Source organism: Mugil cephalus, chromosome 15 (assembly GCF_022458985.1).
Source record: "Mugil cephalus isolate CIBA_MC_2020 chromosome 15, CIBA_Mcephalus_1.1, whole genome shotgun sequence".
Lineage (NCBI taxonomy): Eukaryota > Metazoa > Chordata > Actinopteri > Mugiliformes > Mugilidae > Mugil > Mugil cephalus.
The window spans coordinates 13,422,067-13,449,741 of NC_061784.1; the positions used below are offsets into that span (position 1 = coordinate 13,422,067).

Sequence of the window (27,675 nt, forward strand, 5' to 3'; positions counted from 1 at the left end):
AAAAAACATACGCAATATGGTTTGGTCATAATGTTATGGCTGATCGGTGTATGTATACCCTCACTCTCTCTCTCTATATATATATGCTGATTTGAACTAAGCAGCCCCATCTTCCAGAGGCGACCTCTAACTGTGATGGTAATTCCCCCAAAGCACGACTACACATGGATGTATTTTTGGTTGCTATGGTAACTCTTCTGTTGCTAGAGCGAACCGTGCCTCGCCATTTCTCTTAATTACCTCTGTGCGCAGTCCTTTGAAGAAACTGCTTCACTCAGCGCATGTGTTGCCAGCTGTAACTTTGAGGGTTGTTTACTGAATGTCAGTCAGCAGGCGTTTACCATGTGGATTGTTTTTTTGTTTTTTTCCGTTTGTTTGTTTGTTTGTTTACTTTTAGCCTTTATCTGAGATTCTGTAAGTGGCATGTAATGAGCGTCGGCTTTGTGTTTGATATGTTCCAGGGTGATCTGCAAGCTCCTGGCCTCTAAGAGTGAGAGCATCCGGGTCCAGGCCCTCAAAGTTCTGGGCTATTTCCTTAAGCACCTCGGTCACAAGTCAGTACCTCAAACCTCTCTGTATTTTCCTGTCGTATTGTTTTGTGTGCTGTTCAGAAAGCAGTGAATCACTCAGTTGCTTTGTCACAAGTAAAAAGGCAAATGCTGCATCAGTGTAGGGGGACTGGGAGGCGCCACACACGGAGCGGGGGGGGGAAACCTGCAGCAGTGCGGTCTCCAGCGAGCCGTGGAAGGACTGTTTGTTTGTGTGCACGTGGAGATAATGTTCCTCATCATCACGTCCAGGCGGAATAATCATCTTGACAGAGTGCACTGGCTGGGAGGTGGAACCTTGATGAGCAGCAATGAATGCTAGGGGATTTATTCATCCCATGTGACGAGCACGTCACCGCACGACATGAGACCTCTCTGCCGCGCTGCACCTGAGCCTCGCACCGTCACCCCCCCACCCCCCCACCCCCCACCTGCTTAACATCTGCTTGAACCTTACAACCCGCTGTAGTGCTGCGTCCTTTAGATTAGAGGTCATTTTAACACTTATGGAAATGTTATATCGATCCAGAGCTCATGCTAGTGTCGTACATAAAACGGCACGGCGTGTAGTTAAATGTTTATACCTTTGAAATATGTTTTTTTTTAATGATTGATTGAACATAACCTATTTTTATTGATTTATAGATAATCTGGTAATTTGCTTTATTGTGCTGCCGCCATGGTGCCGTCAGAGCCGCTGACATTTTGCGGCTTTGTTTGTCAATCCGATCGATTAAAATAAATCTAATTTAGACGTGATTGGTTTCCTATTGGCTTTGAGATTCAGGTCTGAGATTTTATCTATTAATATCTAATAATACTTCTCTCCTCTCCGACCCGCTGAGGGTTATTTGGAGATATTGACGGATCGATTGCAATTTTCCGCAGAGCCGCCGTTAATATTGCTGTTCCATCGCATGCACGGAGTGGTGTTCACGCGTCGGGCTGCAAGAAGAGTGAATCCTTCGTGCATTCGTCCTTCTCTCGCAGCAAATAAAGATGTGGAGGAAATGATAGGAGAAAAAAAAAAGAAGAAACGTTTTGGTGCTCTTTAACCTGAGGACTGTGGCTTCTAAAAATCTCACCAAGTGACCGTCACCCCACAGCTACTTGTAGACGGTGGACGGCTGATTTTAATCATCTGAGGAGGAGCTGTCTTTCATAACGGCCCGTTAGGCTCCTTGCGTTTGTAAACTGGTGGATAACGAATGAAAACACCGTTTGACAAATTGGCGCTGTCTTGTCACGACAGGCCGAGAGTTGTAGACATAATGTGTTCACTTCTGCGTGAAGTAGGCCATTGTGTTTTCTTTCGTTTTTTTTTTTTTTTTTTTTGAGAGGGGGAACTGTATGTCAAAAACGATTCCTGTAAAAATAAAGGAGATTTTTTGAAACCGATTTTAATCACCATAATGGGAGCTAATTTGCTTGCTAGGTTCGTGGAATATCAGCCGGTGATTAAATGCTGTGCAAACTTTATTCAGGGATATACAAACACTTTTCCATTTAATTCGTTTAATTGTTCATTTAATTCAGTTTAGAAAGTTTTGAGTTCGAGCCTGAGCCTCTCACATTAAAAACCGTCTTAGAAACACAATTTTCACCCACTGGCAAGGTTAATAATCACGGCTAATAATTCACAGCCACACGAGCCTCCTGCGGTGTCGTCGTATTGTCGCTGGCTCTTGTTAATTTCTCCTCTTGGTATTCATTGCTTATCCCGTTTGGGCCCCTCATAACTGACAGGGCCACATGGCGCCCGCTGCCAATATCACGCGTGTCATCCGGTCAGTGACAATCAATGTCAGCGCCGACTGTCATAAAGCCGTAATGAATGTGCGTGTGCGCGTTTGATTCCCCCCCCCCCCGCAGGAGGAAGGTTGAGATCATGCACACGCACAGTCTGTTCACGCTGCTCGGAGAGAGGCTGATGATGCACACCAACACCGTCTCCATCACCACCTACAACACTCTGTATGAGGTAGGTGATTTGTTCGGGCGCCTGGCTCAGTCACATCCGCTCATTTCTGGAGCGGTTTGCACCGAGTAGCCTGTTTCCCATTCAAGTGATTGTCGTGGCATTTAAATGTTAATCTTCTGTCTGCAGATCCTCACGGAGCAGGTGTGTACTCAAGTGGTCCACAAACCCCACCCTGAGCCTGACTCCACCGTCAAGATCCAGAATCCCAGTAAGTAAAAAAAGAAAGAAGAAGAAAAAAAGCGCAGTGTCTCTCCGTGTACTTTGGTCTGCCAATAAGGCAGAGCCGTTTTAATGCGAGCACAAACAACAAAGCCTAAATAGTGAAGCCAGTGCTGCAGCCATCTCCCGCATAGTGATCTACCTCGGCCCCTCCTGTCCCTCTCATCTTTTCCCATTACCTGATTTTCTTTCTGCCACACAGTGATTCTGAAAGTAGTGGCCACCCTACTGAAAAACTCCTCTCCCAGTGCCGAGCTGATGGAAGTGCGGAGACTCTTTCTCTCGGACATGATAAAACTCTTCAGCAACAGCCGCGAAAATCGACGGTAAGAGCCCACAAATGACTCACCTTGCATTCAGTCAGTGACACGCGACCATTGTTGTGTTTTCGTGATTGAGCCCGTGCTGCGGCGTAACTCGCATACGCTCTTTGTGTTGTGTACCAGCTGCTTGCTGCAGTGCTCTGTGTGGCAGGACTGGATGTTCTCCCTCGGATACATCAACCCCAAGAACCCGGAGGAGCAGAAAATAACCGAGATGGTGTACAACATCTTTAGGATCCTACTGTACCACGCCATCAAATACGAATGGGGAGGGTGGAGGGTCTGGGTTGATACCCTGTCCATCGCGCATTCTAAGGTGAGGACCATATATGCACGTCTTTAATCGTAATGTTAGGCAATTGCTCTTGTTGGTGTATTAAATTTTTAGACTCCACTTGCTGTTGGGCTAAAAATATCATAAAAGAAACATAAATGGTGATAATGATTTTTAGGATATTTTGACAGGAAGCCGGAGAAAGTGAAGCTGAAGGAAAAGCACATTGATTTGTACGCATTGATTGTTGTTAATTTGGGTCAATGACCAGAGTCGCCTCTCCCCTCATTCTTCAGTGACTTTAACTCACCCATTTTGTCAGAGCGGTGTAAAAGTGAGGCAACGTTATGGATGATGGTTTAATAGCTGTGGGAGGCCAATGTCCCAGTTTCATCCACAAGGTCTTTGCTGTAGATGATCTATGAGCCCCCCTTAGGGCTTCCTGGTGGTTATTGATGTGGAGGCTCACTATTGTCAGTGCCTGTGATCTGATCACCTGACCAATTATGTGCCACCATCTGTTACAGGTGACCTATGAAGCCCATAAGGAGTACTTGGCTAAGATGTACGAAGAGTACCAGCGTCAGGAGGAGGAGAACATGAAGAAGGGAAAGAAAGGCTCCGTGTCCACCATCTCCGGCCTTTCCGCCGCACCCGCCCCGGTCGTCAATGGCAACCTAGAGATTGACGACAACTCCCAGACACAGACGCCGGAGAGCGAGGCAGAGTACAGCGAGGGGGCCGGAGGAGATTCGCGCAACCTACTTGCAGAGGGCGCCGTGAAACGGCCAAACGGAGAGGCCCTGACGCCTGGGGAGCAGAGCGCCGGTCCGGGGGTGAGGGTGGAGGTCCACGACCTACTGGTCGACATCAAAGCTGAGAAAGTGGAGGCCACGGAGGTGAAGCTGGACGACTTGGACCTTTCTCCAGAAGGTCTCGGTGGAGGTGTAGGTGGAGGAGGCGGGGGAGGAATGGAAAATGGACCTCTGGTGGAGGTGGACTCTCTCCTGGACAGTGCTTATTGCAGCGTGGTTCAGAACCTAAATGGGAATCTGGCGCCAAAAGACGACACGCCGGGCTCGGGGGTTGGAATAGGGTCAGGCCTGGGGCTTTCTGGGGTCAGCCTGGAGGACGACGGAAACATGGGTCCGCTCATCACATTGGCGGACGAGAAAGACAGTGTTCCAAGCAACAACGGATTTCTCTTCAGCAAGGTAGGATGTTATATGAAAGTTACTGTCATTAATTCAGATCATCTCAGTAGAGCCCTGTCTTTCCCTGCGGACCTAGAATATAATTTCACCAATCAGTCACTGTTGAATCTGCTGCATTCCAGCCTTTTTAGTCATTCAACCTTGCCAGATGAAAAAGGAAGTCGCTGCAGACTTTTATTACTTGCTGCAGACTTACCTCCTTCATCTCTCCCAGGTTGACGAGAAGCTACTTCCAGCTCTGGCAGCCACAGACCCCCTTGTACTACCGAGCCCCGACCAGCCTACCCCGTCCGGCCCGGTCCCGGCTCACTCGACCACCAGCGCCAGCGATGACCTCAGCCTGCTGGCCCACATGACTAGCTGCGGGTCCGACTTAACACAGAGTCACACTTCTGGGGAGCTTCCCGAGGACGGACCCTTCAAGATCCAGAGCCCGCTCGCCGACATCAGCTCCATTGCCGAGGCTGAGAGCCAAGCCCAGATCCAGGGAGGAGCGTCCAGAGCAGATTTCTCAGAAGGAGAGGTCACACCTGGGCCGGAGGGAGAGGCTGCAGGGCTGAAGACCGGAGGTGACACAGCCAGCACCACCTCTGATACCGAGAGGTCGGATGATGGGAAGGACAAGGACATTAAGAAGATCCAAACAACTGCAACCACTCAGGTGTGTTGATGAGCGTTTGACTGCATTGTTCAGGTCTTGACTAGGAGACTTGACTTTACATGCTGTTTTCACAGTAGTCTGCAAGTGGGTTGCTAGGTTACTCTAATTGTACTTGCCATGACGTACACATGTACTGTAATTGCACCATGAAAGCAACGGCACATACTGTGCTCCGAGGGAAATTACTTATTTCCCTCAACTATATACAACTGAATCGGTAAAATCACTGCAAATAATCTCCAAATAATGTTTTTCAGAGGTTCCTGTTTTTGTTTTTTTTGTTTGTTTTTTTTGTTTTACCTCAAAGCTAAAATTCTGGGCTAGCTTCCAGTGGCTGTAATATCTCATTACTTTGTACTTGCTAGTTGGAACTTATTGAAATAAAGTCACATCACTTGGGGGGGAAGTGCTTTTTCACCCGCTGAGATTCCCCCTTTTATTTTAGGGAATGAACAGGTGATCCACCAGTTGGCTGCTTCCCTAACGTGCCTAGATATTAGTGACTGTACGCTTTACCTCTACCGATCTCAGGCCCTCCACGGTCGCACCGCAGCACAGCTGGAGCGGGACCTGCGCGTCGACCTGGGTTTCAGGGGTATGCCGATGACGGAGGAGCAGCGGCGTCAGTTCAGCCCTGGCCCGCGCACGACCATGTTCCGCATCCCAGAATTCAAGTGGTCGCCAATGCACCAGAGGTTGCTCACTGATCTGCTGTTTGCCCTGGAGACAGATGTGCATGTTTGGAGGAGGTGAATAGGATCAGTTTGACATGTTTACAACAGTACTGATAGGAGAGGATGTGTCACTGTTTTTTTGCCTTTCAAGTTTAAGATTTATTATCTAATATTCCATTATTAACTCTTCTATCTTTTGGTTTCAGCCACTCCACCAAGTCAGTGATGGATTTCGTGAACAGCAATGAAAACATCATCTTCGTCCACAACACAATCCACCTCATTTCTCAGATGGTGGACAACATCATCATTGCCTGTGGAGGCATCCTGCCTCTCCTGTCTGCCGCCACCTCCCCTTCTGTAAGTGGCTCTACCACGCCCCTCTGTGGTGGGAGGCAATACTGCCGGTCACCGCAGGCCTGTAGCTCAGGCATCGACGCCAAACTCAGAATAGATTTTCTCCGTCCTAAGAGCAGCATTGATCTCGCATGGTTTCATGAATTGAAGTCGACTGGCCATAAGTTAAAAAAAATTAAAATAAATAAGAATTGTAAAATAAAAAAACAAACAATTACTCAACTTTTTGGTTTCTTCTCATCAGTATCTCCATATATTTTTAACTGTCTAACGCTTCTTTAACAGTATTTTAACCTTTATTTAAACTTTGTTCCAATACTTTCAATTAACAACCAATTTAATTTGATAACCGGTTTATTTTGACCATCTTTACATTTTAATCTTTTCTTTTCCTCTCTGTGTTCCGTGTTTTTTGTGTATTTTCTTGTCTTTTTTGTCTCTGTTTTTGTCTTTTTGCGCATGGGCAGAGTTCTAAGAGTAGTGCCAACACTGTAAGTTGCTGTCTCTTCCTCTCTTTCTATTCTACTAATACTTACTTCTGGTTTATTTGCCATTGTGACTGACACTAACCCTTGCCTGTCTGACATCCATGGTCTCTCTATTTTCTGTGCTCCTCTTCTGCTAATCAATACTCCACCTTAAACTGTTTGTGACTATTGTGGGTATGCCTCTCTGCCTCAGTGTGTCTAGTTCTTCCAGATGAAATATTCTAACACCGTTAGAATATTATATAATGAAGGGGGTTGAAAGGCCAGGAGGTGGGTCAATAATAAATAGGACTGAGAGGATTATTTATAGGTCAAAGTAGATATTTTATAAGAGAACAAGCATGAGAGTTCTCCAAAAGTCCTTGGGGGTTGCATCTGCTAAGCCTGTCCCATTTGTATCAACACTAAAGAAGGCAGGAGGAGCCGGACCCCAGAGGGGGTCAAAGGGAGAGGAGGTGACCCCTGTTCCTGGGGGAGGAGGCGCAGGGGGAGAGGTGCGTAAAGAGCCTGAGACTCTCATCTTCACCAGAAGAGCTAAGAGCACCAACCCAAGCCCTTCTGTCCTCACCTTTGTGTGTCTGTTACCCCCCAAATGTCTCCGCTCACTTCCTCCGACGAGCCCCCAGATGCTTGCACTTTGTCGGCTCGCCGCAGCTCTGCACACCCTGCTTACCGAAGCAGAGACGCCGCAAACCACGCACTTGGTTTTAACCCCTTGCTATGCTACCTCCAGTATTTTCAGTGTAGAAATGCTACGGATGTTGTGATCAGAGGGGACTTGGATTCATTGTCTTGTCACGTGTTCGAGGGTAGCTCCACCCGTCTCACTGCTCCCGTCACGACCCCACTGTTACCATCACCCGTGTGCACATCAGGCTGTACTTCCTCTGTATCGTGTTTTTGTCGAACACTTCATGTTGGCATCCCGTTAACTGGCATGACACTCGAGATTGCTTTTCCTGTCTGTTGTTACAACCAGCTATGACTGTTGTACTCTCCATGTAAGGTCCATACATTTTCTAAAGTAGATCTTATTGCAGGGTTTTTTTCCCCCCGCCCTCACTGTTCTAAACCCACTGAGAGAGCATCCGTTTCATTAAATTTACACGCACGTTTTTCAGTGATTAACAAGCGAGCACGTGTGTGTGTGTGTGCTTTTCCCTGCCCCCCCCCCCCCCAGACGGAGCTGGAAAACATCGAGGCGACGCAGGGCATGTCTTCTGAGACGGCCGTCACTTTCCTGTCTCGTCTCATGGCCATGGTGGACGTGCTGGTGTTCGCCAGCTCCCTCAACTTCAGCGAGATCGAAGCAGAGAAGAACATGTCGTCAGGAGGGTTGATGAGACAGTGCCTCCGCCTGGGTGCGTGTCCGTCGAATGTCTTCAGTGTCAACCGAAACGTTGGACCTGGCAGTATGGCGCCTCGTGGCCTTGTTGACTAGGGATTCTACTAATATTTATTTATGTTAGCGATGGATCTGTTGATTCATATTTTTAATTAATCTTTTAGTTTTATGAGAGCATGGTGAAAGGTTTAAGTCACGTCTTACGCTAAAAAATCAAATATATTCAAATTGCAAAGATAGGCTACATCTAAAAAAAACTAATAAATAAAAGCCCCAGTTAATCGTTTAATTTTAAGATTTTAAAAAGGTTAAGACTGCGTTCAAAACTACTTTTACGTAGAAAATTGATTTGATTGCTGCTGGTGTAATTTGATCCTAATTTTTCTGCTCCTTCGTTTCTTGTTCAGGCTTCTGAGGGAGCGAGATGCAGTAAATTTTCTTACAAATACTGGATTCTGATGAATCCAGATTCTCAAATATGTAAATTTTCTTTTTAAGTTTTAGAATCATCATTATTATGCACTACCAGGCAAAAGTTTGGACACAGCAGTGTACAACAGCATATTAATATTAGAAAATATTTGCTTGTTGCTTTGCAGCCCCATATGCAATTAACGCGACACGCTGCTTGTGACGTTATTGGTCATGACCGAGTGGATGTGCTCCACACTGCAGTACATCAGCCCTGTTTCTTTCAAACAGAAAACAGACCATATGACACTTACCTGCCTCCCTTCATCTCCATCAGTATGCTGCGTGGCAGTCAGGAACTGCCTGGAGTGCAGGCAGAGACAGCGAGATCGCAGTTGCAAGTCCTCCATAACCAGCAGCAAGTCGCAGGACAGCCTCCACAGTGCCTCCACCGCCAGCAAGGTACCACACAAACACAGATAAAATGCATACCCCGCGGCGCTTGCAGGAAAATCGGACACGGAAACATCCATATGTATGATACAGCACGTTTGAAACTCTTTCCTCCATATTTAGCAGGACCCAGACAGACTCCTGCAGGATGTAGACATTAATCGTCTTCGAGCTGTGGTTTTCAGAGACGTGGTGAGCGCGCTTACTTGTGTGTCTGTGTGTGTGTGTCTGGTTGGAAATATACAGGGGGAAAAGTGTTTCTTTACTGAACATTTTTCCGCACATGCCTTGTTTTTCTGTAGGATGACAGCAAGCAGGCACAGTTTCTGGCACTGGCAGTTGTGTACTTCATCTCAGTTCTCATGGTGTCAAAGTATCGGGATATTTTGGAGCCCCAGAGAGAGATAGGCCGGTCTACCAGCCTATCGGGGAGAAGCATCCGCCATGAGATCAACTCCCCAACCAGTACAGGTGATTTGTCTTTCTTTTGCTGCATTATCCTCAGTATCATGTTCTGATGTAATGAATGCAGTCTTCAGGCAAACAACAATACCTTTGTCAAGAGAAAAACTTGGAGGAGAAATTAAAGCTTACAAGCAAGAGGGAATGGGAAATAATTCATCCTTTGAGAAGTTGAAATTCTTAAGGCATTTTACACAAATAAATACTGTTCTGTCACTGTTTATCCTCGAAAACACACGTGGCATCTTCTATTTCTTCCATCTTTCCCGCAGAGCACCCGTCCACGGGCTTTTCTGATCGGGACAAGCAGACCCCCACCCCTGTGGATGACTCCCCCCGGGCAGGCCTCCCTCACACGGACTCGGGCATTGGGGAGGAGGGCCACGTGGCCGGATCCCTGAACGGCTCGGAGATGGGTCTGGGGCTCGGGCTCGGCCTGGTGGGGAGAGAGACAGACAGAGACCGAGACAGGGACATTGGAGGAGGAGGAGGCATCGGCGGAGGAGGTGGAGGCACGGACCTGTTGTGCAGTCTGGCGGATGTTAGGAGATCACAGGAGAGCCTTCTGGATTCTCCACACAACCCCAGCTCCAACCCCAACTCCAGCCAAGCCCCGCCCTCATCCATATCCAGCATCAGTCAGACAAACAAAGGCATCAATGTTAAGGTGGGTCTGTTGTACCCCCGCTCCGACCTGAAAAACATGCATCCGAGTCTCTTTTCAACGTCCAAGTCTGGAATACATCCGCTTACGGAAATGCTAAATTTATTCAGTAAATACATTTACCCTTACTTCAAATCACATCCATCTATGAAAACACTTTCAGATATAGTTTGGGTGAACAATTTGAAGCAGTGTAGCTGTGGTTGGGACACATATTCCCTTCACTGCATCGTTAAAGCAATTTTCTCACTCAGTTTTTTAGTTAGATCATAGGTCTTCAACAGGGGGTCTGCAACCCCTAGGGGATCTGTGGAGGTACTGCAGGGGGGTCGCAAAATCTTTGGTTGATGAGATATTTTTTTATATATTTTTTTCCTCCTACAAATTTAAATACATATATGAATCCAGCATTTCAGTAAAGGCATAATAATAATGTATTTTTATAAATTAGAGTTTAATATAGTGCACATATAGAAAATGGTTGATCCCTTCTTAATCTCTTCATTAGTTTTAGGGGTCCTTGGCCTGAAAAATGTTGAGGACCCCTGAGTTAGATCATTTGAGAGTCAGGGATTTTTATTCATGCTGCCGTAGGATCTTACACTGTTGTCACCGCATCTGTTTTTTTGTTTTGTTTTTTAATGCAGGAGATCCTGAAGAGCTTGGTGGCGGCTCCCGTTGACGGTGGGGACTTGGGACAGGAGTCCGGGCCGACGCCCTACCATCCCGACCCGGCGCTGAAGACGCACCCCATGCTGCCCATGCAGTTCCACTCCTTTGACAGGTCGGTCGCACTCACTGTTCAGCCTACAAGGGGCACAAATTTCTGAGTCAGTAGAGCATCACTCATCCATCACTAAATCAATTTTTTGCAGTCAATACTGATACATATAGTATACTGCTATTTGTCAAAAACCCTGCGCATCAGTTTTAGAAAATAAGCGGGGCGTAGAAAGGAGCCTGCATTCTTGTGTTTCAAAAAGACTTCTCATCTTTGAACAAAGGTTTTTGGGTGACACCATTGACAAATCCATAACTTCACCTGCCAGCTGTCGCGTTGTTGTTTTTTCATGCAACTGAAACTCCTCAGATAGGAAGGATGTGAATCCGACTCACTGTCTCGTGAGGGAAAATTGACACATTCATTTTAAGAATCCAATACAAAAACAGAATAATTTCTTTGTCAGTGGAGATCCTCCCATTGCTGACATCAGTTTTGTAGGAGATTCTTAAAAAGATGTCACTGTTTGAATGAAAACATCGTTAGACGTGACGGGACACAAACAAAATCTACATAGAGTTTTTGTTTCTTGTCCGAATGCTTAATGCACTGACTTCCCGCTGAGTGATGACCTGCTAATGTTTCCCGTGCATCACTCAGTCTCTTTGATCCCACTCTGTCGCAGTCCTTGAGAGCCAAGTTATTGATTGAAGATAGTGTGCATAATAGATCATGGTCGGCTCCATATCCATCTCCAAGATGTCCGCCCCGTGTATCAAGCCTGTCTTCATAGTTCAGACTGGCTTCATACATTTAATCCGTCGGCCCACGTAATTACAAATAGGCACGATTATAGTCATGTTTTAAAGCAAAGATATATTTGTTCTCTGAACAGTCACAGCTCCATTAGGAAAATGTTTTGAAACTTAAATGTTGTAAATGTCTTCATTATTACACAGGATAAGATGTTACAATCCCTTGTGCCAAGATCCAAGGCAAAACACATTTAGAAACCCAGTCCAACTGAAAAACTGACCAGCTACCAACTAGCAATCAGCAAGAAGACACCAGCTAACTAGCCTAGCCTAGCCTAGACACCAGCTAACTAGCCTAGCCAACAGCAGTAGGCTACATTATAGGGTTTTAGTTAAAAACATGTTTTGTTTTTTTGCTGTGCAACATATTAATTAATACATTCATAGATTTATTTCCATGATATGTCTTTTTAAAGCATCAGAGTATTTACAGAGGATTTAAAAGTAAGCTTTATGAAGACATATAAAGCTGGTATCTGATGCTGATGCTAAAGCTTCCAGTGTTCTCAAAACATCCATCCAGCTCCGTGACGTTGTCAAGTATTAAGAGTTTTAAAACGGCAAAGGTAATTTTGGAAAGAAATCTTGTCCTTTGGGGTCAGTGCACTGTAAAAACAATTGGTGTAGCTTGTACGAAAAACTCACAAGTGTATTACAAGTAAAAACTAAGTCCAAATGAATAAATGTATTGAATTCGGAAGGTCAAACATCATGTTAAGTTGCTCTGGATATATTAAAGCATCGTGAGCCAACATTAACATACTTCAACATCAGGTGCTATCACGTCAGACCGTTTGTTAATGAGCGCAGATGTTGCCACACACTGCAGGCAAGGACAACGGTGCATTAATAAAGAGCGTAGTGTCTGTAGGTGAAACTGATGCCTTTGTGGTTCATCCTTGGCAGGAGTGTTGTGGTCCCGGTCAAAAAGCCTCCGCCTGGAAGTCTGTCGGTGAACACCGTGGGCACGCCCACCACCGGTGGCGCAGCCACTGCTGGAAGCACCCCCAACATTTTTGCTGCTGCGACAGCAACGCCCAAGAGCATGATCAACACTACAGGTGAGAGATAACACATACGTACAGCGCGCTCATAAACATGTACCTTCTTCACACCCACGTCTTTTTATTGCCAGTAGTTTCATTTCCTCATATCTGAAGATTTTTTTTCTATATATATACATATTCATACACTGCCTCTGTTCAGGGTGCAGCAGACAGACACCTCCAGTATGACAAAGGTGTTTGTGTGAAAGGCCCCCGGAAATGGAAAGGCTGCTCAGTCAAGCAGGACATGCTTTCTTTCCTTTCTCTTTCTTCCTCTTACTTTGACAGCTAGAACAAAGCGAAGTAGGAGATCCTTTTAGTTTGAGCTTTAGTCTGTTTGGGGGGCAAATGAATGAAGTACAGCAAGAGAAAGATGTTTCTGTACTTCTGTGCTATGATGGAGACTCCATGCAGGAAAAATTTAATTAAATCATTTTGTGTTAGTTATTCTTTGACTCAGATCTGGCAGTGAATAAGCCAACATTTAACCCTTTGACACTGCACTGGGTCGTATATGGGACAGCAGTAGATTTGTGAACCAATCAGAGCTCTGTACACGAGTTGTGTTTGAGTAAATCCTGCGTGCAATATGTAATTTTCTTCTGATTTCATTGATAAAACCATGTGTGCCGACTTTGATTACTCAAGAACAATACCACTTAGAGTGATTCTGACTTTTGTGATAGAAACTTCAGAGTCCTGACTTTCAAATGAGTCCAAGACCATGTGTGAGCTTCACAGTGTTCGTGAACATCATTCAGTTTTCTTTGGCTATCTTCTAAATAGATGCTTTTTTGCAGTAATAATAAGAGCTTTAGATAGCAAGATGAGAATCCAATACACATCAGCTTACATTCAGATCAGTGTTGTTTCTATGTGGCTTCATGCTCAGCGGTGGATTTGTATTCGAGCCTTTGTCAGCCCGTCGGACATATTGTACTGCGTCATACATGCATAATGGACAAGGCAGGGATTTGTTCCCTGGAATGGATTTTGTATATTGATTGCAAAGCTATTCTCACAAACTGAGGCCATTACCAGACGACAGGCAGCAGCATGTCCAGTGAAATACTATCCAAATTAAATTTGGTTGCAGCTGGTCGGTGACATTAATACATTTCCTGTATTATTATCCTGCATGCTAATCGTCGTCAGTCTTCATAACGCTCGATCTTATTTCTCATCGCCCTCCGTTATCTCTCTCTCTCCGTCCCGCCCAGGTGCCACAGACTCGGCCTCCTCGTCCTCGTCCTCCTCCTCGTCTTTCGTCAACGGTGCCACGAGTAAGAACCTGCCAGCGGTTCAGACGGTGGCGCCCATGCCAGAAGACACCATGGAGAATATGAGGTCCGAGCTCTCGCCGCCATTCAGCACTCAGTCGCTCCAACCATTCAGTTTCCTTCCACTCTTTCTTTTTATTTTTTCCCCCCCTTATTCTGGTTTTGGTTCCGTCTGTTTTTCTTGGGTGCCTGTCTCTTTTCCACCTCATTACTGTCCCTTCATCCTCCCCGAAGTTCACTCACACAGTCATTACTGACTTTATAGGTGTAGATCATTTTTGTAATTGAGAGCAACAGGGGTGCACCTACATGCTTTTTGAGGCTTGGCTAACAAATGCACAACATTAGCCGGGAGCAATGCAATTGCAACCGCAAAAGGGACAAATTGGGCCAGAAATCACAAAAGTCACAACATGCTAATTCCAGATGGAGTTAACATTTACAAAAGCATGGATCATTATTGCTCTTTAAAGGTAATGCCACTAGTTATGTTTTACACCGGCACATCTCACTCAGTCTGCACTACCCATTCACTGACATGACAACTGTGTTTTTAATGTCAAAATTTGAGTATGAAGACTCCACCATTTATCGATCCAGTATCTTAAAGCGATAGTGCGGAACTTTTGTCTACAAATGAACCTCTGTCACATTCAATCCCACGAACGGATTCACACAATCCCAATTAGCCTAGCTGGTGCGTTTCACGCGCTGCGTTCCAAAGTTTTAAATCTGGTGCCATTCACATGCTGCCAGACAAACAAGTGTTATACATGTAACATGTATGGATTCACTGTCACTAGAGGTCAGGAAGAATTTAAAAAAAAAAAAAAAAACAGAGAAAGCATCCAAGAAAAGTTTGTGATGCTCCAGTTAAAAAAAGAAAAACAACTCAGCGTTCATATACACCATTGTCATGGATGTGGCTTTTCCTCACAGAAGAGCACTGAAAGAAGAAATATGTCGCACTCACATGCTAATAGTGTAATTGTAGTTTAGTTTTACCAGCAGACGGGGGAGACAAAAGTTCCACACTGTAGCTTTAAGGCTTACAGCCTTAACGGGTTGCGGAGTACGTATTTGAAAACCTGTAAATGAACCTGTCATTAACCTAAATCTGTTTTATTTGTGTTTCCACACTGTTTAGGTGCCAATAATAAACGATGATCTGCAATATGACGCTCTCACTAATTAGCAACAAAGCATCACCAGAAATATTAGCAAGTTGTACTGTAACGTTTCTGTCGATGTCCTCTCTCCTTAAATGTTAGCGGATACCGTTCTTCTAAAAGTGCGCGCACACGTGAGAGGGTCGGCGCGTGTGCATGTGCCCCTTAATCAGTGTGCGTGTCTGTACGTGTGTTTTTGTGTGTGTGTGTGGTTTGTATTGCAGTTCCTATTGTGAGGTGGCGCAGTGTGCGCTGCGCAGCGGTCAGACGCCCCCTGAGCTCAAGTCTTTTAGCTCTCTGGCAGGCTTCCAGGCTGCCCCCCGAGATGCAGGACAGTGTTTTAGGCAAGGAGATACTCGTCCTGTCCCCATGCCCCCTCCCCTCTGCCCCACCTCCACCACACACCCTCTGCTACGCCCGACCACCACTAAATGTTCCCCCGAGTGCCATGCAAGAAAGGGCAGACATCTTTGCTTCTGCAGGATGCTAACAGCCTCAGCAGTTAGCATCACTTTTGTTTTTTACGCCAGGCAGCACGTGTTTAGATGTTTACAGCGGCACAATCGAGTCTGTCACTTCCGGCATGGCTGCCTTCTCACACTAACCCCGAGCTGCGGGTCAGACCCGAGTCTTGTTTTAACCTCCACTGCAGCTTTAGCAAACGCCGCCCATCTGGTCAGAGGTTAAAACTAAATTTGTAAACGCTAGCGACCCGGGTCACTTTCACAAATCACACATGCCAACAAGGCCGAGAATGCTAACCTCACTACCATCGAGGCTCCACATTTGAGTCTGCTTTGCTGTATTCTTCCTGCCTTCCTTTTCTCAATTTCTTAACTGAGCGCAGAATAGAAAAGTATTCCATCTAATAATAATCTGCACGTGATCTACACTTGAACACACATAGAGGCGCTAATAGAAAAATGTATCTATTCTTAAATCTAAGAAGAAAAAAAAAAGATATTTTACGTGCTAAGAACTGTTTTATCAGGTGTAGTGTTCTTGCACTCGGAGCTTCACTCATCCCACGACGCTAACGATAATCAGCTCCACGATTAACCTTTTAAAACTGTGCTCCCATCAACCTTTTCTCACTCATACTAACCCGGCGCTTCCACACCAAACCCTCGTCGCACATTTTATTCCGTGTCTTCTTCGTCCATTTAACGCCCTTTTTCTATTTCTGTTCCCTTCTTCCGTTGTCGTCCTGCGCTTTCCTTCTCCTCCTCCTTCCCATTCTGCTCTTTTCTCGCCACGCATGTTTTTCTTGCCCCCGTCCCCACTCACTCCATCTTCCCCTGAGTTGTCCCCCCTCACGCGCTCTTTTGCCCTCATCTGTATGTCGCCTCCTTTTGCTCTCCCGTCCTCTTCACCTTTTTATTTTTTCTTCCTTCCTTCTTCCCCCGCTTACTCCCGCCACAGCATCACCACCAAGCTGGAGCGCGCCCTGGAGAAGGTGGCCCCCCTGCTGAGGGAGATTTTCGTGGACTTTGCCCCCTTCCTGTCCAGGACGCTGCTGGGTAGCCATGGGCAGGAACTGCTCATTGAAGGTACAGGTGCTGTACACGGCTCCTTTCTCTCTAACTGGCGTCTCTCTGTGGAGTCTCCTCATTCACTGTCCCTCACCGTGGCGTTTGAGCAAATGAACGAGTGCGAGTACATGACTGAGAGTGAGTAAATGTCTTTGAGCTGGCTGCTTCACCCATTCGTCAAGCAGGTATGAAGTCAGCGTTTCGCGCTCTTTTCCGATCAGCTAGTTAGGAATGTTGGTGACTTTTAGATCAGATTATGTCAGCTCTTAACACCGGTTGTATTATAGGTTGTACTAAATGTGTTGCAATCCTCTCCTCCGCCCACCCGCTTCTTGGCGTCCTGTTTTATTTGTGCTCCACTGTCTCGGTGTTGATCTCTCCTCAGCTCCGCTCCCTTCCCTCTCTCCTCCCCCGCCCTCCCCTCCCCTCCCTTCTCCTTCCTTCCTTCCTCCCTTCCGTCCTCCCTCATCTGTTTCTCTTCCGTTTGTTCCAGTCCTTTCTGTGGCATGCCTTTTTTTATGAATCTGACTTTGATGGCTGTGTGCGACAGCAGAAAACCACTGACACCACAGTGTATCCTTTGATGATATTTTTGTGCCTCGCTGGCGGTGCGCGGTGTGCGTGTCAGAGAGGCTGACTGTGCCGTGTGTCTCCGTGCCGCAGGTCTGGTGTGTATGAAGTCTAGCACGTCTGTGGTGGAGCTCGTAATGCTGCTCTGTTCCCAGGTTGGTAACACCTCGCCTCCCCTCCCCATCTCGCTGCCTACTGTCCTCACACTTAGGATAAGTTTGTCACATATTCACAGTGTGTTTTTTTTTTATACATATATATATATATATACACATATATACACTGGCCAAGTTTAACGTCAGGTTATTGATCTTCCCTGTGAGGCAGGCTTTGCCATGTAATGAGCGCATTGCAGATGTAATATAATATCACCTTGAATGCAACACCACAACATAGTTCTCCGTCGTCACCATCGAGGCCACGAAATGACTTTCAACGTCTCATGAAAATATTTCTCGTACCAAATTTTACTTAATATTTAAATTCATGCAGTATCATTTTTACTAAATAACATTCAAAACCAGCATCTCAAGTTTCCGGAACCCTTCACAAAAGCCACTTACCATGCGTGAGCTTTCCTCCGACCACTTTTCCCATTCTTTAAGTAGTGAAGTTTGTGTCCCATCTGCTCTCTGTGCTGTTGGATCCCGTCTCAGAGAGCTGTTGATCAAGAAGGGGCCCTTCTCTTCCTCCGTCTTGCTCTCCCTTTTTCCTCAACTCTACCCCCGTCCCTGCTCTCTTCTCCCGTGTGCTCTCCACCTTCGAGCCGAGGTCAATTTAAACCCCAGTGTGCCGGGTACCGGCCGCTTTCATCTTCCACCGCTCTCCGCGCTGCCCCCTTCCCTTCCTTCCACCGCTCACCACTCCCTTCCCTCTCCCCTCTCCTCCGCTCTCCTGGGCGGCCGCTCGTCAGCATGTATAGTGTTACCACTGGCTCCGGCTTCGTCTGCCATTAGAGGCCCGGGAGAGTGAACCCTAGCCCAGAAATCGATCCTCTTGGATGTGGGGGAGTGTAACGGGAGATGGTCCCATGTGCCCTTCACGGTCTTAAGAGCCCGGTGGAGCTAATGGAGCTCCGATAGTTTGAGGCTTTCAGCCGCACTCTCGACTCAGAACCCTTTACTCTCGTATGCGCAAACACGTAAAACACTCCCACATGCTTAGATGGCTGCATTTTCACTGACACTTAGAGAGCTCTTTTGATCCTTTTCTCTGGACCAGTTTGGGCCTTGTCTGCACTGCTTACACCAATGATGATAAATTATGATATATTTCCTCTTGAATGAAGTCATATTTATCTCGTACGTTCTTTACACACTGAGCAGCAACCGGCTTAGCTCTTTCGGGCCGAGGCTGAATGACGTAACAAGATTTTCTGTTACAGTTTATGTTCTGACATAGACACAAAACCACACAAACCACACAAAAATATACATTTATATATGTTAGCTTTTAATTAAGGTGTTCAATTAACTAAAAACAAGGATTCAATTTTGGGTATTTTACCAACAAACTGCCTTTTATTTACATCTCCGTAATAGACACCATCACTGTCAAATGATCCATGCACAGTCATATGTTTAATGGAGATAAAAGCTAAAATTGAAGCCGCGGCTCCACATATTCACTCTGATGTATCTTCTACTCATAGGAGTGGCAAAACTCCATTCAGAAGAACGCCGGACTGGCCTTCATTGAGCTCATCAATGAGGGAAGGTAATCCATCACACTGGCTGATAATCACCCCTCACGAGTCCCTGTAATTCACACTTCAACACTAATGCTGTTATCAGTGCTGAAAACAACTACTGGGTGCGATATAGTACTAATGAGAACCTTGCCAGGATAAGTACAGAGGGCCATATGTGTTCAGCAGGAAGTCTAACCATTAAAGTACAATTAAGTTTACGGCTGATTTGCGGCACTCTAATTTCAGCGCTTGTAATTTTGCCAATTTGTTTTCGTCTGCTGGAGTACAAAATATATATATATAAGAGAACAAAAACATCTGACGCACGACGAAAAGAAAGAGGGACATGAGTAAGCTTTTAGCTGAAACCACGGATCAGTTTCATCAGTTTCCGTCACGATGAAAAACAAAAAAAAAAATAATACGGTTCTAACCCCGTAATTTTATCACGTCAGGCTCCTCTGCCACGCCATGAAGGATCATATCGTGCGCGTGGCCAACGAAGCGGAGTTCATCCTGAACAGGCAGAGGGCCGAGGATGTGCACAAGCATGCTGAGTTTGAGGTGCGTACGAACAAGCAGTGCTCATATTCGCACCGCTGTAAAGCAATGTGAAGTGGCTAATTTGTGTTTATTTTTAGTAAATTTGAGCCCTCAAATAGACGTAGTTACTATTTTAGGTAGTGTTTCAGGAAGACGCTGTTTAGGTTCTTTTTGGGCTACAGCACAAATGAATACCACAGTATTTCTTACCAGATTTGTTTTATACTCTGGTTTAGGAGACTAGTATTTAAATGAAGAATAAAAAGTATGAATTTGTGTCCTAGAGTTGTTAAACCAATATTTGAGGGTGATCTCAATAATGACATCTGATAACTAACTGGGTTGAAGAATGAATCATTTGACATTTAAAATTAAATTCAGCCTGTTAGTGCTCTGCAGTGGTTCGAAGTTGTTTCTAAATTATCTTTTTGCCATTTCATTTAGAAATAATATGTGTAGCAGTTAATATCAGCTAAAATGTCAGCTTTGAACACTTGTCGCCCAAATGTGTGATCACCAGCTGTATTTAAACATATTTGATTGTGTGTAATGCTTTTCAGCTGCAGCTGTGTCCTTTTCTTTTTTTTCTTTTTTTTTAACCACCGCCTCCTCATCATCTCTGACAGTAGTTTCTCCTCTCCTCTGTCTCTCCTCCAGTCCAACTGTGCCCAGTACGCTGCGGACCGGAGAGAGGAGGAGAAAATGTGCGACCACCTCATCAGCGCCGCCAAGCACAGAGATCACGTGACTGCTAACCAGCTGAAACAGAAGATCCTCAACATCCTGACCAATAAGCATGGAGCGTGGGGGACGATGTCACAGAGGTGAGAGATTACACTCTGGGACACGACTTTTGACGGCAGACGTTGCACTGCTCGAGAGCGAGACGCTTTGAAACGGTCGCTGCTTATTTAAATGTACATGAATTACGCGCTGATAGTTGACCTCGAACATCGTAGCTGCCTGGTATCTGCGTGAGGCCGCTCTTCTTTTTTAGCTCACATTAAATCTGTGGTTGCTTGTTATCCTATCTGCCCCCGAGGCTGGCAGCGACTCTGAGGATTTAACTTGAGAACAAGTGACAAGCAGCATCTGAAGTCTGTCCCCCTCATGTCACTATCAGTGAAGGGGATTCTACACCGATCTGCCACAACATTATGACCCCTGATGGGAGAAGTAAATCGTATTGACCATCTTGTGACAATGCTGTGTTGTTACTTAGACATGTAGCAACCACCTAGACCAGACCAGACACCTCCACCCTGTGACAGTGACACTCCTTGATGGCAGCAGGATGCAGCCTGACACAGACACACACTAAAACGATTTGGGAACAACACAAAAAAACAAGAAGAATGGCACAAGGTGTTGACCTGGCCTCCAACATCACTACATCCCAAACTGATCAAGTATCTGTGGGATGATCCACAGAGGCCCCTCCCCTCAACTCATAGGACCCAAAGGCCACCCACTAACAGCATTCTGGTACCAGACATCACAGGACACCCTCAGAAAGCCCATGTCCGTTCTCTGATGAGTCACAACTGTGACCTAAACTGCCACACAAAGGTTTGGACACATCTTCTCATTCAATTCAATGAGAAGATGTGTCCAAACTTTTGACTGGCAGCCTGCACAGTATTAGGAAGGTGGTCATAATGTTATGCCTAATCGGTGTGTGCCACACTACGCATGCTGTTACGAAAGACACATTTATAAATTTAGTTTGCATTATGCTCATTGAAAAATTCTGTTACATGTGTGAATAAAACTGAATTTCTTTCTTGTTTGTGTCATTAAAACTTTTTTCAGGGGTCGTAAAGCACATTTTTTCTCTCAGTTAAAAGTCAGTTATTGTATGTTTACAAAGTTTAAAGGCCCTCGTGGTCAAATCCTTCCCCAAATAATGAGGAAACTGGTTTTAGAAGTTGCTGGACTAAATCTAACTTTATCTCAAATGTCCCCACTGTCCCAAAATGCTTGTTTGGTTAATCACCACTGGAATGACTCTTTCTTATTTGCTCCTCCCCTTTCACCTCTTCAGCCAATTACACGACTTCTGGCGTCTAGACTACTGGGAGGATGATCTGAGGAGGAGACGGAGATTCGTGCGAAACGCCTTTGGGTCCACTCACGCTGACATATCCCTCAAAGCGCTAGAGGACTATGGTCAGTAATATCTGTTAATATAAAAACACTCCGTCTGCACCTGCTTTTTGCATCCGCTCACTTCCATACTTCACGTGACACAGGTACAGAAGAAGAGGAGGAGGGGCTTAAATCCAAAAAGAATTTCCGCAGCCAATCGGTGGTCACCCAGAACCCGGAGGCGGAGCTGATGCTGGAGGGAGACGACGACGCCGTCAGTCTGCTGCAGGAGAAAGAGATCGATAACCTCGCTGGTGAGATGCAAACAAACAGACGCACAAACAGGAGACTATGTTACAGTCCCACTTAAGTGTCTGTGACTCTTGTTTTTAGTACGTTTCCGTCCAAGGCTTTTTACCTCCAAAGGCAAGTTGGTCATTTGAAAGTTATGTAGCTGCACTAACCATCTGCCTGGTTTATCTGACGCAAGAAGATTGAGTCATAATTTCACTAAAAGCCGATGTTGATCCAGACTTCATCTAATCCAGTGGTTCTCTGACTTTTACACCTGATTCATACCATTTTCAATCATAGTCAAAGTAGCAAAAAAATAAATAAATCAGTCTTAACTAACATGAAATGACTTAATGTGTCGATTAGTATTCTGTTTTGTGCGATGCTCATTACCGCTGTGACTCCTGCGCCTGTGAGTGCCATGAGTACCTGAAACAGTCGTGTCTGAGTAACGTGTCCATCCTCCCAGGCCCCGTGGTTCTGAGCACTCCAGCTCAGTTGGTAGCTCCCGTGGTGGTAGCTCGAGGCACTCTGTCCATCACCACTACTGAGATCTACTTTGAGGTAGACGAAGAGGATCCTGCCTTCAAGAAGACGGACCCTAAAGTGAGAGCAAGTTACCTTTCTTTATTACCGATCATTACAGCGAAAGAGAAAGGGACGGGGGGGCTCTGCAGAGTGGGACAAAAACGACGGTGCAATTGGTTGCTGCTCCGCACGTATTCCTCAGGCTAAGGTGTTATTTTTCAATGGTGTACTTTGTCAGGTGCTGGCCTATTCAGAGGGTCTGCACGGCAAGTGGATGTTCAGTGAGATCCGAGCGGTGTTTTCCAGACGCTACCTGCTGCAAAATACTGGACTAGAAGTCTTCATGGCCAACAGAAGTGAGTCTGCAGTTCTTACTATAGTATAGTATAGCAGAGTATAGTATAGCAAAGCATAGCATGGTACAGCATAGTATAGTATAGTATAATATAGAAAAGTATAGTAGTATTGTATGGTATGGTACAGTATGGTTTGGTATAGCATATCATAGCATTGTATAGCATAGTAGCATAGTATGGTACGGTATAGCATAGCATAGCCTAGTATAACGTAGCATAGTATAGTATGGCATAGTAGTATAGTATAGCATAGTACAGCACTAGTACTGTACAGCATAGCTTAGTATAGCATAGCTTTGCATAACATAGCATAGTAGAGCATAGTATGACATGACATAGCATAGCATAGTAGCATAGTATGGTATGGTATAGCATATCATAGCATAGCATAGCATAGCATAGCATAGTATAGTGTGGCATAGTAGTATAGCATAGCATTGTATAGTAGTATGGTATAGTATGAAATGAATACAGTGCAGTGCTTCAGGTTGAGGTTAAGCGAATTCTAGTTGTGTATAACAACCCTTGTCACCTCTTCAGCGTCTGTGATGTTTAACTTCCCTGACAACGCCACAGTCAAACGGGTAGTCTACAGTCTCCCACGGGTGGGAGTTGGAACGAGTTACGGCCTGCCACAAGCCAGGTCTGTACAAGGCGTACACGTGTCTCGTTAGAATAAAAGTTGCCGGGTTTGATAAAAGGAACTGGATCTAAATGAGCGTGTCTATGTGTCTCAGGCGGATTTCCCTGGCCACTCCTCGTCAGCTCTTCAAGTCGTCCAACATGACGCAGCGCTGGCAGAGGAGAGAGATCTCCAACTTCGAGTACCTCATGTTCCTCAACACCATTGCAGGTAAATTGGTTTCACCAGCTCTCATTGTGCTGTTATCGAGGATCCTGGCCTCTCAGTATTAATGAACACATCAGCAGTCAAACACACAACCGTCTCTAATGTGTTCATATCGCCCTCAGTCCAAACATTGGAACTAGCTGAAAACAGCACCTCCTATTTTTCTTTTTTCTTTTTTTTTTCTTTTCTCTTTACTGTGTGATGTTGACATTTTCTAGCTTGGACTTTATCAATTTGACAGTTGCACTTTGTTGTCTTTGTACAAAAGATAAAAGTACTGAGTTGATAAAATGGAAAGATCAGAAGAAATAAGAGCATCTTACCTGTCAACACTGTTACTATTTCATCTGTGATTTAATGAAAAAAAAAAACTCAGATGATTTACAGTTAGGGCCACATATGTTTTGGACATTTTTAGCTGTTTAACAAAACAAGTTATAGTCACATAATCAATATTGTAACATGGATTTAAAGCGTTGACTCTCAGCTTTAGTTTGAGGGAATTTACTAATTACCACTTGTTGATTTTAGATGATGAATTACCCTTTATAAATCGATAAATTAAACCACATTTACAAATGTCTGCATATTAGTTTGAGCTCCATTACATACTGTAATACATACATACATACTTGTACAGCCTTTGTATGGTTTGGCATTTAAATTTGTGTCAGAAGTCAATCTCACATTTTAGCAACACTTTTGACAACCATATCATTGCATCGTGTTAATCTGACAGTCAGTACATTTACATGGATGTGAAAAAAAAAAAATTAATTATTACCTCAATCCGACTTTAACTGGACAATTTACGTTACTCACGTTACTGGAGTTATCAGAGTTGTCCTCATCCAATTAAGACACCCAGGTAATGCATGTATACGCTTAATCTGAGTTTTAACTGGATAACATGTGTGCGCATGTGCCACAACCGCTGTGCTGGTGTATAACCCTGGAACAAAAACATCCAAGAAAGCCAGTCACGGAAGAAGAAGAAGGTAAACAGAGCCGGTAGAAGAACCACCTGAGGGATAGCGCCATCTTATCTGCACCAGAAGTAGCGCAAGACTAAAAAACTAAAAAAGAAAAAAAAAACTGAACTATTATCCATATTGGATAATGTTGTTGTTGTTTGAAATGCCAGTCTGCCTCATGAACGACTCTTGTTTCTTATATGACATAATAAGTCAACGGGGAAGGGGGCCGGTATTAGCATGGCATTAACCCACTGACAAGACCAATTTCGCCACCTAGTGTGGAGGAGGACTTGTTCTCATCAGTTATTCAATTTTCTCCGCTGCATGTAAACTGTTACAGTGACACGATGTCACTGTGTGAGACCGTACTGTGCCACGCGCTAAACCTCCCTCTCCTCTCCATCTTTCACTCCTGCAGGGAGGACTTACAATGACCTGAACCAGTACCCCGTCTTCCCCTGGGTCTTGACCAACTATGATTCAGAGGAGCTCGATCTCACTCTGCCCGGCAACTTCAGAGACCTTTCCAAGGTAATTCACAACACTTCACTCGCCTGTTCCCCTGAATCGCATGTGTGTGTGTGCTACTTGAAGAGGCTATTGACCCAAATGAATAGTAAAACACAGGTCACACGGTACCACTTACAGTCTATCTCAAGGCTTAATGTTCTTTTTCACATTCAAACCGAGAGTATGATCGACCCGTGTTTCCCTGTAGTCCCCCGCTGCCACGCAGGATGAAAAGAAAAAGCAGAAACATTTTCCATGTTAATCCCTGACGGCTGTTCTGCCTGATTCCTTCTAGCCGATTGGTGCGCTTAATCCCAAGCGTGCGGCATTTTACGCAGAGCACTACGAGACGTGGGACGACGACAGCACTCCATCCCACCACTACACAACCTTATACTCCACCGCTCATTCAACGCTGATGTGGATGCTTAGAATAGTGAGTACCTACTTAACACGCTTTCAATCTGTGGCATGCGGCGTCTGTTTAAACGTGTTCCAAGCGCTCTGTGCTTCTCCTGAATGATCTGCATCTTGTTTCCGCGCCTGCAGGAGCCCTTTACGACATTTTTCCTCAACGCCAACGATGGCAAGTTTGACCATCCGGACAGAGCCTTCTCTGGCATCGGCCGCTCGTGGAGGAACTGCCAGAGGGACACGGCTGACGTCAAGGTAGCTAGAAACAACCCACTAAATCTTATTGGGTTATTGGAAAGCAATCCATTCAGCTTAAATTTGGAGGGTATTCAAACATTATATAAAGAGAAACATAATAAAACTAAACATCAAATCTTATATGTCCACAAATAAAATACTATTGTAGCGTTTTAGTTTTGCTGTGTGCGTTTGTGTGCTTTGTTGTCCCATATGGTTGCTGTTGCGTCTGGTGTGTCTGCAGATGTTTCGGAAAGAAATTAGTTTCTGCATGCAGGGCTTTTTATTTGAAATGGTTACACAAGAGACTGTGTTAATGATCACTTTAATAGGGTTAGAGATAGAAAATTAGAAAAACAGGCCTTCTGCATTTCACAAAATGTAGAAGCCCCAGTAAGTGAGTCTTAAAATGTATAAAGCTGATCTTGAAGACATTCAAACATTGAGTTTTTGCTCATTGCTCACGTATTTATACGGATTAATATTAAGACCTTGTCGGTTGCTGTCCAGGCTCTTAATGGCCAGGTCCCATTCTTATTCTCTGGCACTCAGCTCCGTGGTCCCTTAGATCTGACAGCATATCGCTCTTGAATGTCCCGCAGTCATAACTAAAGCTAAAATGGGATAGAGCCGTTGCAGGTCAGGCTCAATCTCTCCATCTTTGTCTATTTTTTTTTTCTTTTTAATTTAGGCTAAACACACTATAGAAGCTAAGCCAAACTCTTAAGTGACACGTTGATACTCAGAATAAATAAAACATAGTCCTAGACTCCTTTACATCAATGAATCGATCTGTTTCTTATTTACTACAATGTGAACTGATTGTCTAAAATCCTTTCATCCAAATGCAACTGCAACCTACACCTGACCCAGTAAAGACAGGTTCTCTATTTGTAGCTGAGCTTTTTCAATTTATCCACTTTTTACTTATATTTTAATGTCTTTGTGTTCACACTTTGGTCCATTTGAGCCAAACTAAATATGCTCTAGAAATAAACCTACTTACTCATCCAAAGCCATGGATCTCTCTGGTCTGCTGCAGTTCATATGTAGCTTGTAAAAGTAAGTGAGTCAATGTATGGGCTGCACGCTACTTTAAAACTTTTCAGAATCAGTTGTCTATAGTGCTTCGGTGTATTTATATATTTATTTTTCTGATTTTGGTAGCTGAAAATAAAGAGGGTGTGATGAAAATAAAGTTTCTGTTGTGTGCATTAGGAGCTGATCCCAGAGTTCTACTACTTGCCGGAGATGTTTGTGAACAGCAACGAGTACGAGCTCGGCGTACGGGATGACGGCGTCCCTGTGTGTGACGTGGAGCTTCCTGCGTGGGCCAAGAAACCTGAAGACTTTGTCCGCATTAACCGCATGGTAAGAAAGACATTCTGCCCTAGACTATAACAGCCTGGAGGTCTGTTGTCCTTGTACCTTTAAATCCACCAGTTACACATTGAGCACGTTCTCTACACCTCCGTCCAGGCGCTGGAGAGTGAGTTTGTGTCGTGCCAGCTCCACCAGTGGATCGATCTAATATTTGGCTACAAGCAGCGGGGGCCCGAAGCAGTCCGAGCTCTCAACGTGTTCAACTTCTTGTCTTATGAGGGAGCGGTCAACCTCGACAATGTAGAGGCCGTGCAGCGTGAGGTTGGTTTCTATGACAACGTGTTACCCTTTATAGTTTGGCAAATTATTATGATTATAGCGCAGAAAAGTCCCACTTCATGAGTTTGTAGTGCTATCATAATGACTTATTTACAGTAGGGGTCTTAACATTTTTCAGACCAAACTGATGGGGGGAACCCCCTACCTACTGTATGTGTTCTATATGTGAATTGCTGGCTGAGATTACATCTTCTGCCTCCATTTATCCCTTTACTAAAATATGTTTGATTCATGTTAATGCATATAAAAGAAATTTTAATTTGTGGCGCAAAATTAAAAATAAAATATATATAAAAATGTTTCATCAACCCCCCTGCAG

The 27,675-nt window shown here is 44.9% G+C and overlaps 1 protein-coding gene and 1 long non-coding RNA gene across 25 annotated transcripts in view; one reads left to right on the forward strand and one right to left on the reverse strand.

Moving 5' to 3' along the window:
- Window positions 1-27,675, forward strand: part of nbeaa (neurobeachin a) — an 89,887-nt gene that overhangs the window by 55,709 nt on the left and 6,503 nt on the right. For 2 of the 23 annotated variants that reach the window (XM_047606409.1, XM_047606415.1), the window contains exons 17-52: window positions 462-554; window positions 2,421-2,529; window positions 2,656-2,737; window positions 2,951-3,074; window positions 3,195-3,387; window positions 3,873-4,559; window positions 4,774-5,220; window positions 5,752-5,969; window positions 6,101-6,254; window positions 6,719-6,742; window positions 7,150-7,233; window positions 7,920-8,100; window positions 8,833-8,957; window positions 9,072-9,140; window positions 9,251-9,419; window positions 9,683-10,077; window positions 10,722-10,858; window positions 12,517-12,671; window positions 13,877-14,003; window positions 15,330-15,449; window positions 16,528-16,661; window positions 17,301-17,362; window positions 18,859-18,923; window positions 19,353-19,461; window positions 20,098-20,264; window positions 21,485-21,609; window positions 21,693-21,842; window positions 22,292-22,434; window positions 22,589-22,706; window positions 23,247-23,349; window positions 23,444-23,559; window positions 24,952-25,064; window positions 25,339-25,479; window positions 25,593-25,712; window positions 26,913-27,065; window positions 27,174-27,338. In XM_047606409.1, coding sequence (XP_047462365.1) covers window positions 462-554; window positions 2,421-2,529; window positions 2,656-2,737; window positions 2,951-3,074; window positions 3,195-3,387; window positions 3,873-4,559; window positions 4,774-5,220; window positions 5,752-5,969; window positions 6,101-6,254; window positions 6,719-6,742; window positions 7,150-7,233; window positions 7,920-8,100; window positions 8,833-8,957; window positions 9,072-9,140; window positions 9,251-9,419; window positions 9,683-10,077; window positions 10,722-10,858; window positions 12,517-12,671; window positions 13,877-14,003; window positions 15,330-15,449; window positions 16,528-16,661; window positions 17,301-17,362; window positions 18,859-18,923; window positions 19,353-19,461; window positions 20,098-20,264; window positions 21,485-21,609; window positions 21,693-21,842; window positions 22,292-22,434; window positions 22,589-22,706; window positions 23,247-23,349; window positions 23,444-23,559; window positions 24,952-25,064; window positions 25,339-25,479; window positions 25,593-25,712; window positions 26,913-27,065; window positions 27,174-27,338 — 5,677 coding nt within the window. The remainder of the gene's footprint in view (window positions 1-461; window positions 555-2,420; window positions 2,530-2,655; window positions 2,738-2,950; window positions 3,075-3,194; window positions 3,388-3,872; window positions 4,560-4,773; window positions 5,221-5,751; window positions 5,970-6,100; window positions 6,255-6,718; window positions 6,743-7,149; window positions 7,234-7,919; window positions 8,101-8,832; window positions 8,958-9,071; window positions 9,141-9,250; window positions 9,420-9,682; window positions 10,078-10,721; window positions 10,859-12,516; window positions 12,672-13,876; window positions 14,004-15,329; window positions 15,450-16,527; window positions 16,662-17,300; window positions 17,363-18,858; window positions 18,924-19,352; window positions 19,462-20,097; window positions 20,265-21,484; window positions 21,610-21,692; window positions 21,843-22,291; window positions 22,435-22,588; window positions 22,707-23,246; window positions 23,350-23,443; window positions 23,560-24,951; window positions 25,065-25,338; window positions 25,480-25,592; window positions 25,713-26,912; window positions 27,066-27,173; window positions 27,339-27,675) is intronic. The other 21 variants (XM_047606411.1, XM_047606416.1, XM_047606422.1 and 18 more) reach the window with 17 other exon arrangements.
- On the reverse strand, window positions 9,553-18,406 carry LOC125020854. 2 transcript variants are annotated; one of them, XR_007114276.1, is made up of 3 exons: window positions 17,771-18,403; window positions 10,677-10,881; window positions 9,553-9,846 (listed from the first exon to the last, which is right to left on the reverse strand). It is a non-coding gene; the product is annotated as an uncharacterized LOC125020854 (long non-coding RNA). The 2 variants fall into 2 exon arrangements; XR_007114277.1 differs by lacking the exon at window positions 9,553-9,846 and adding an exon at window positions 9,994-10,104 and having other exon boundaries at window positions 17,771-18,406.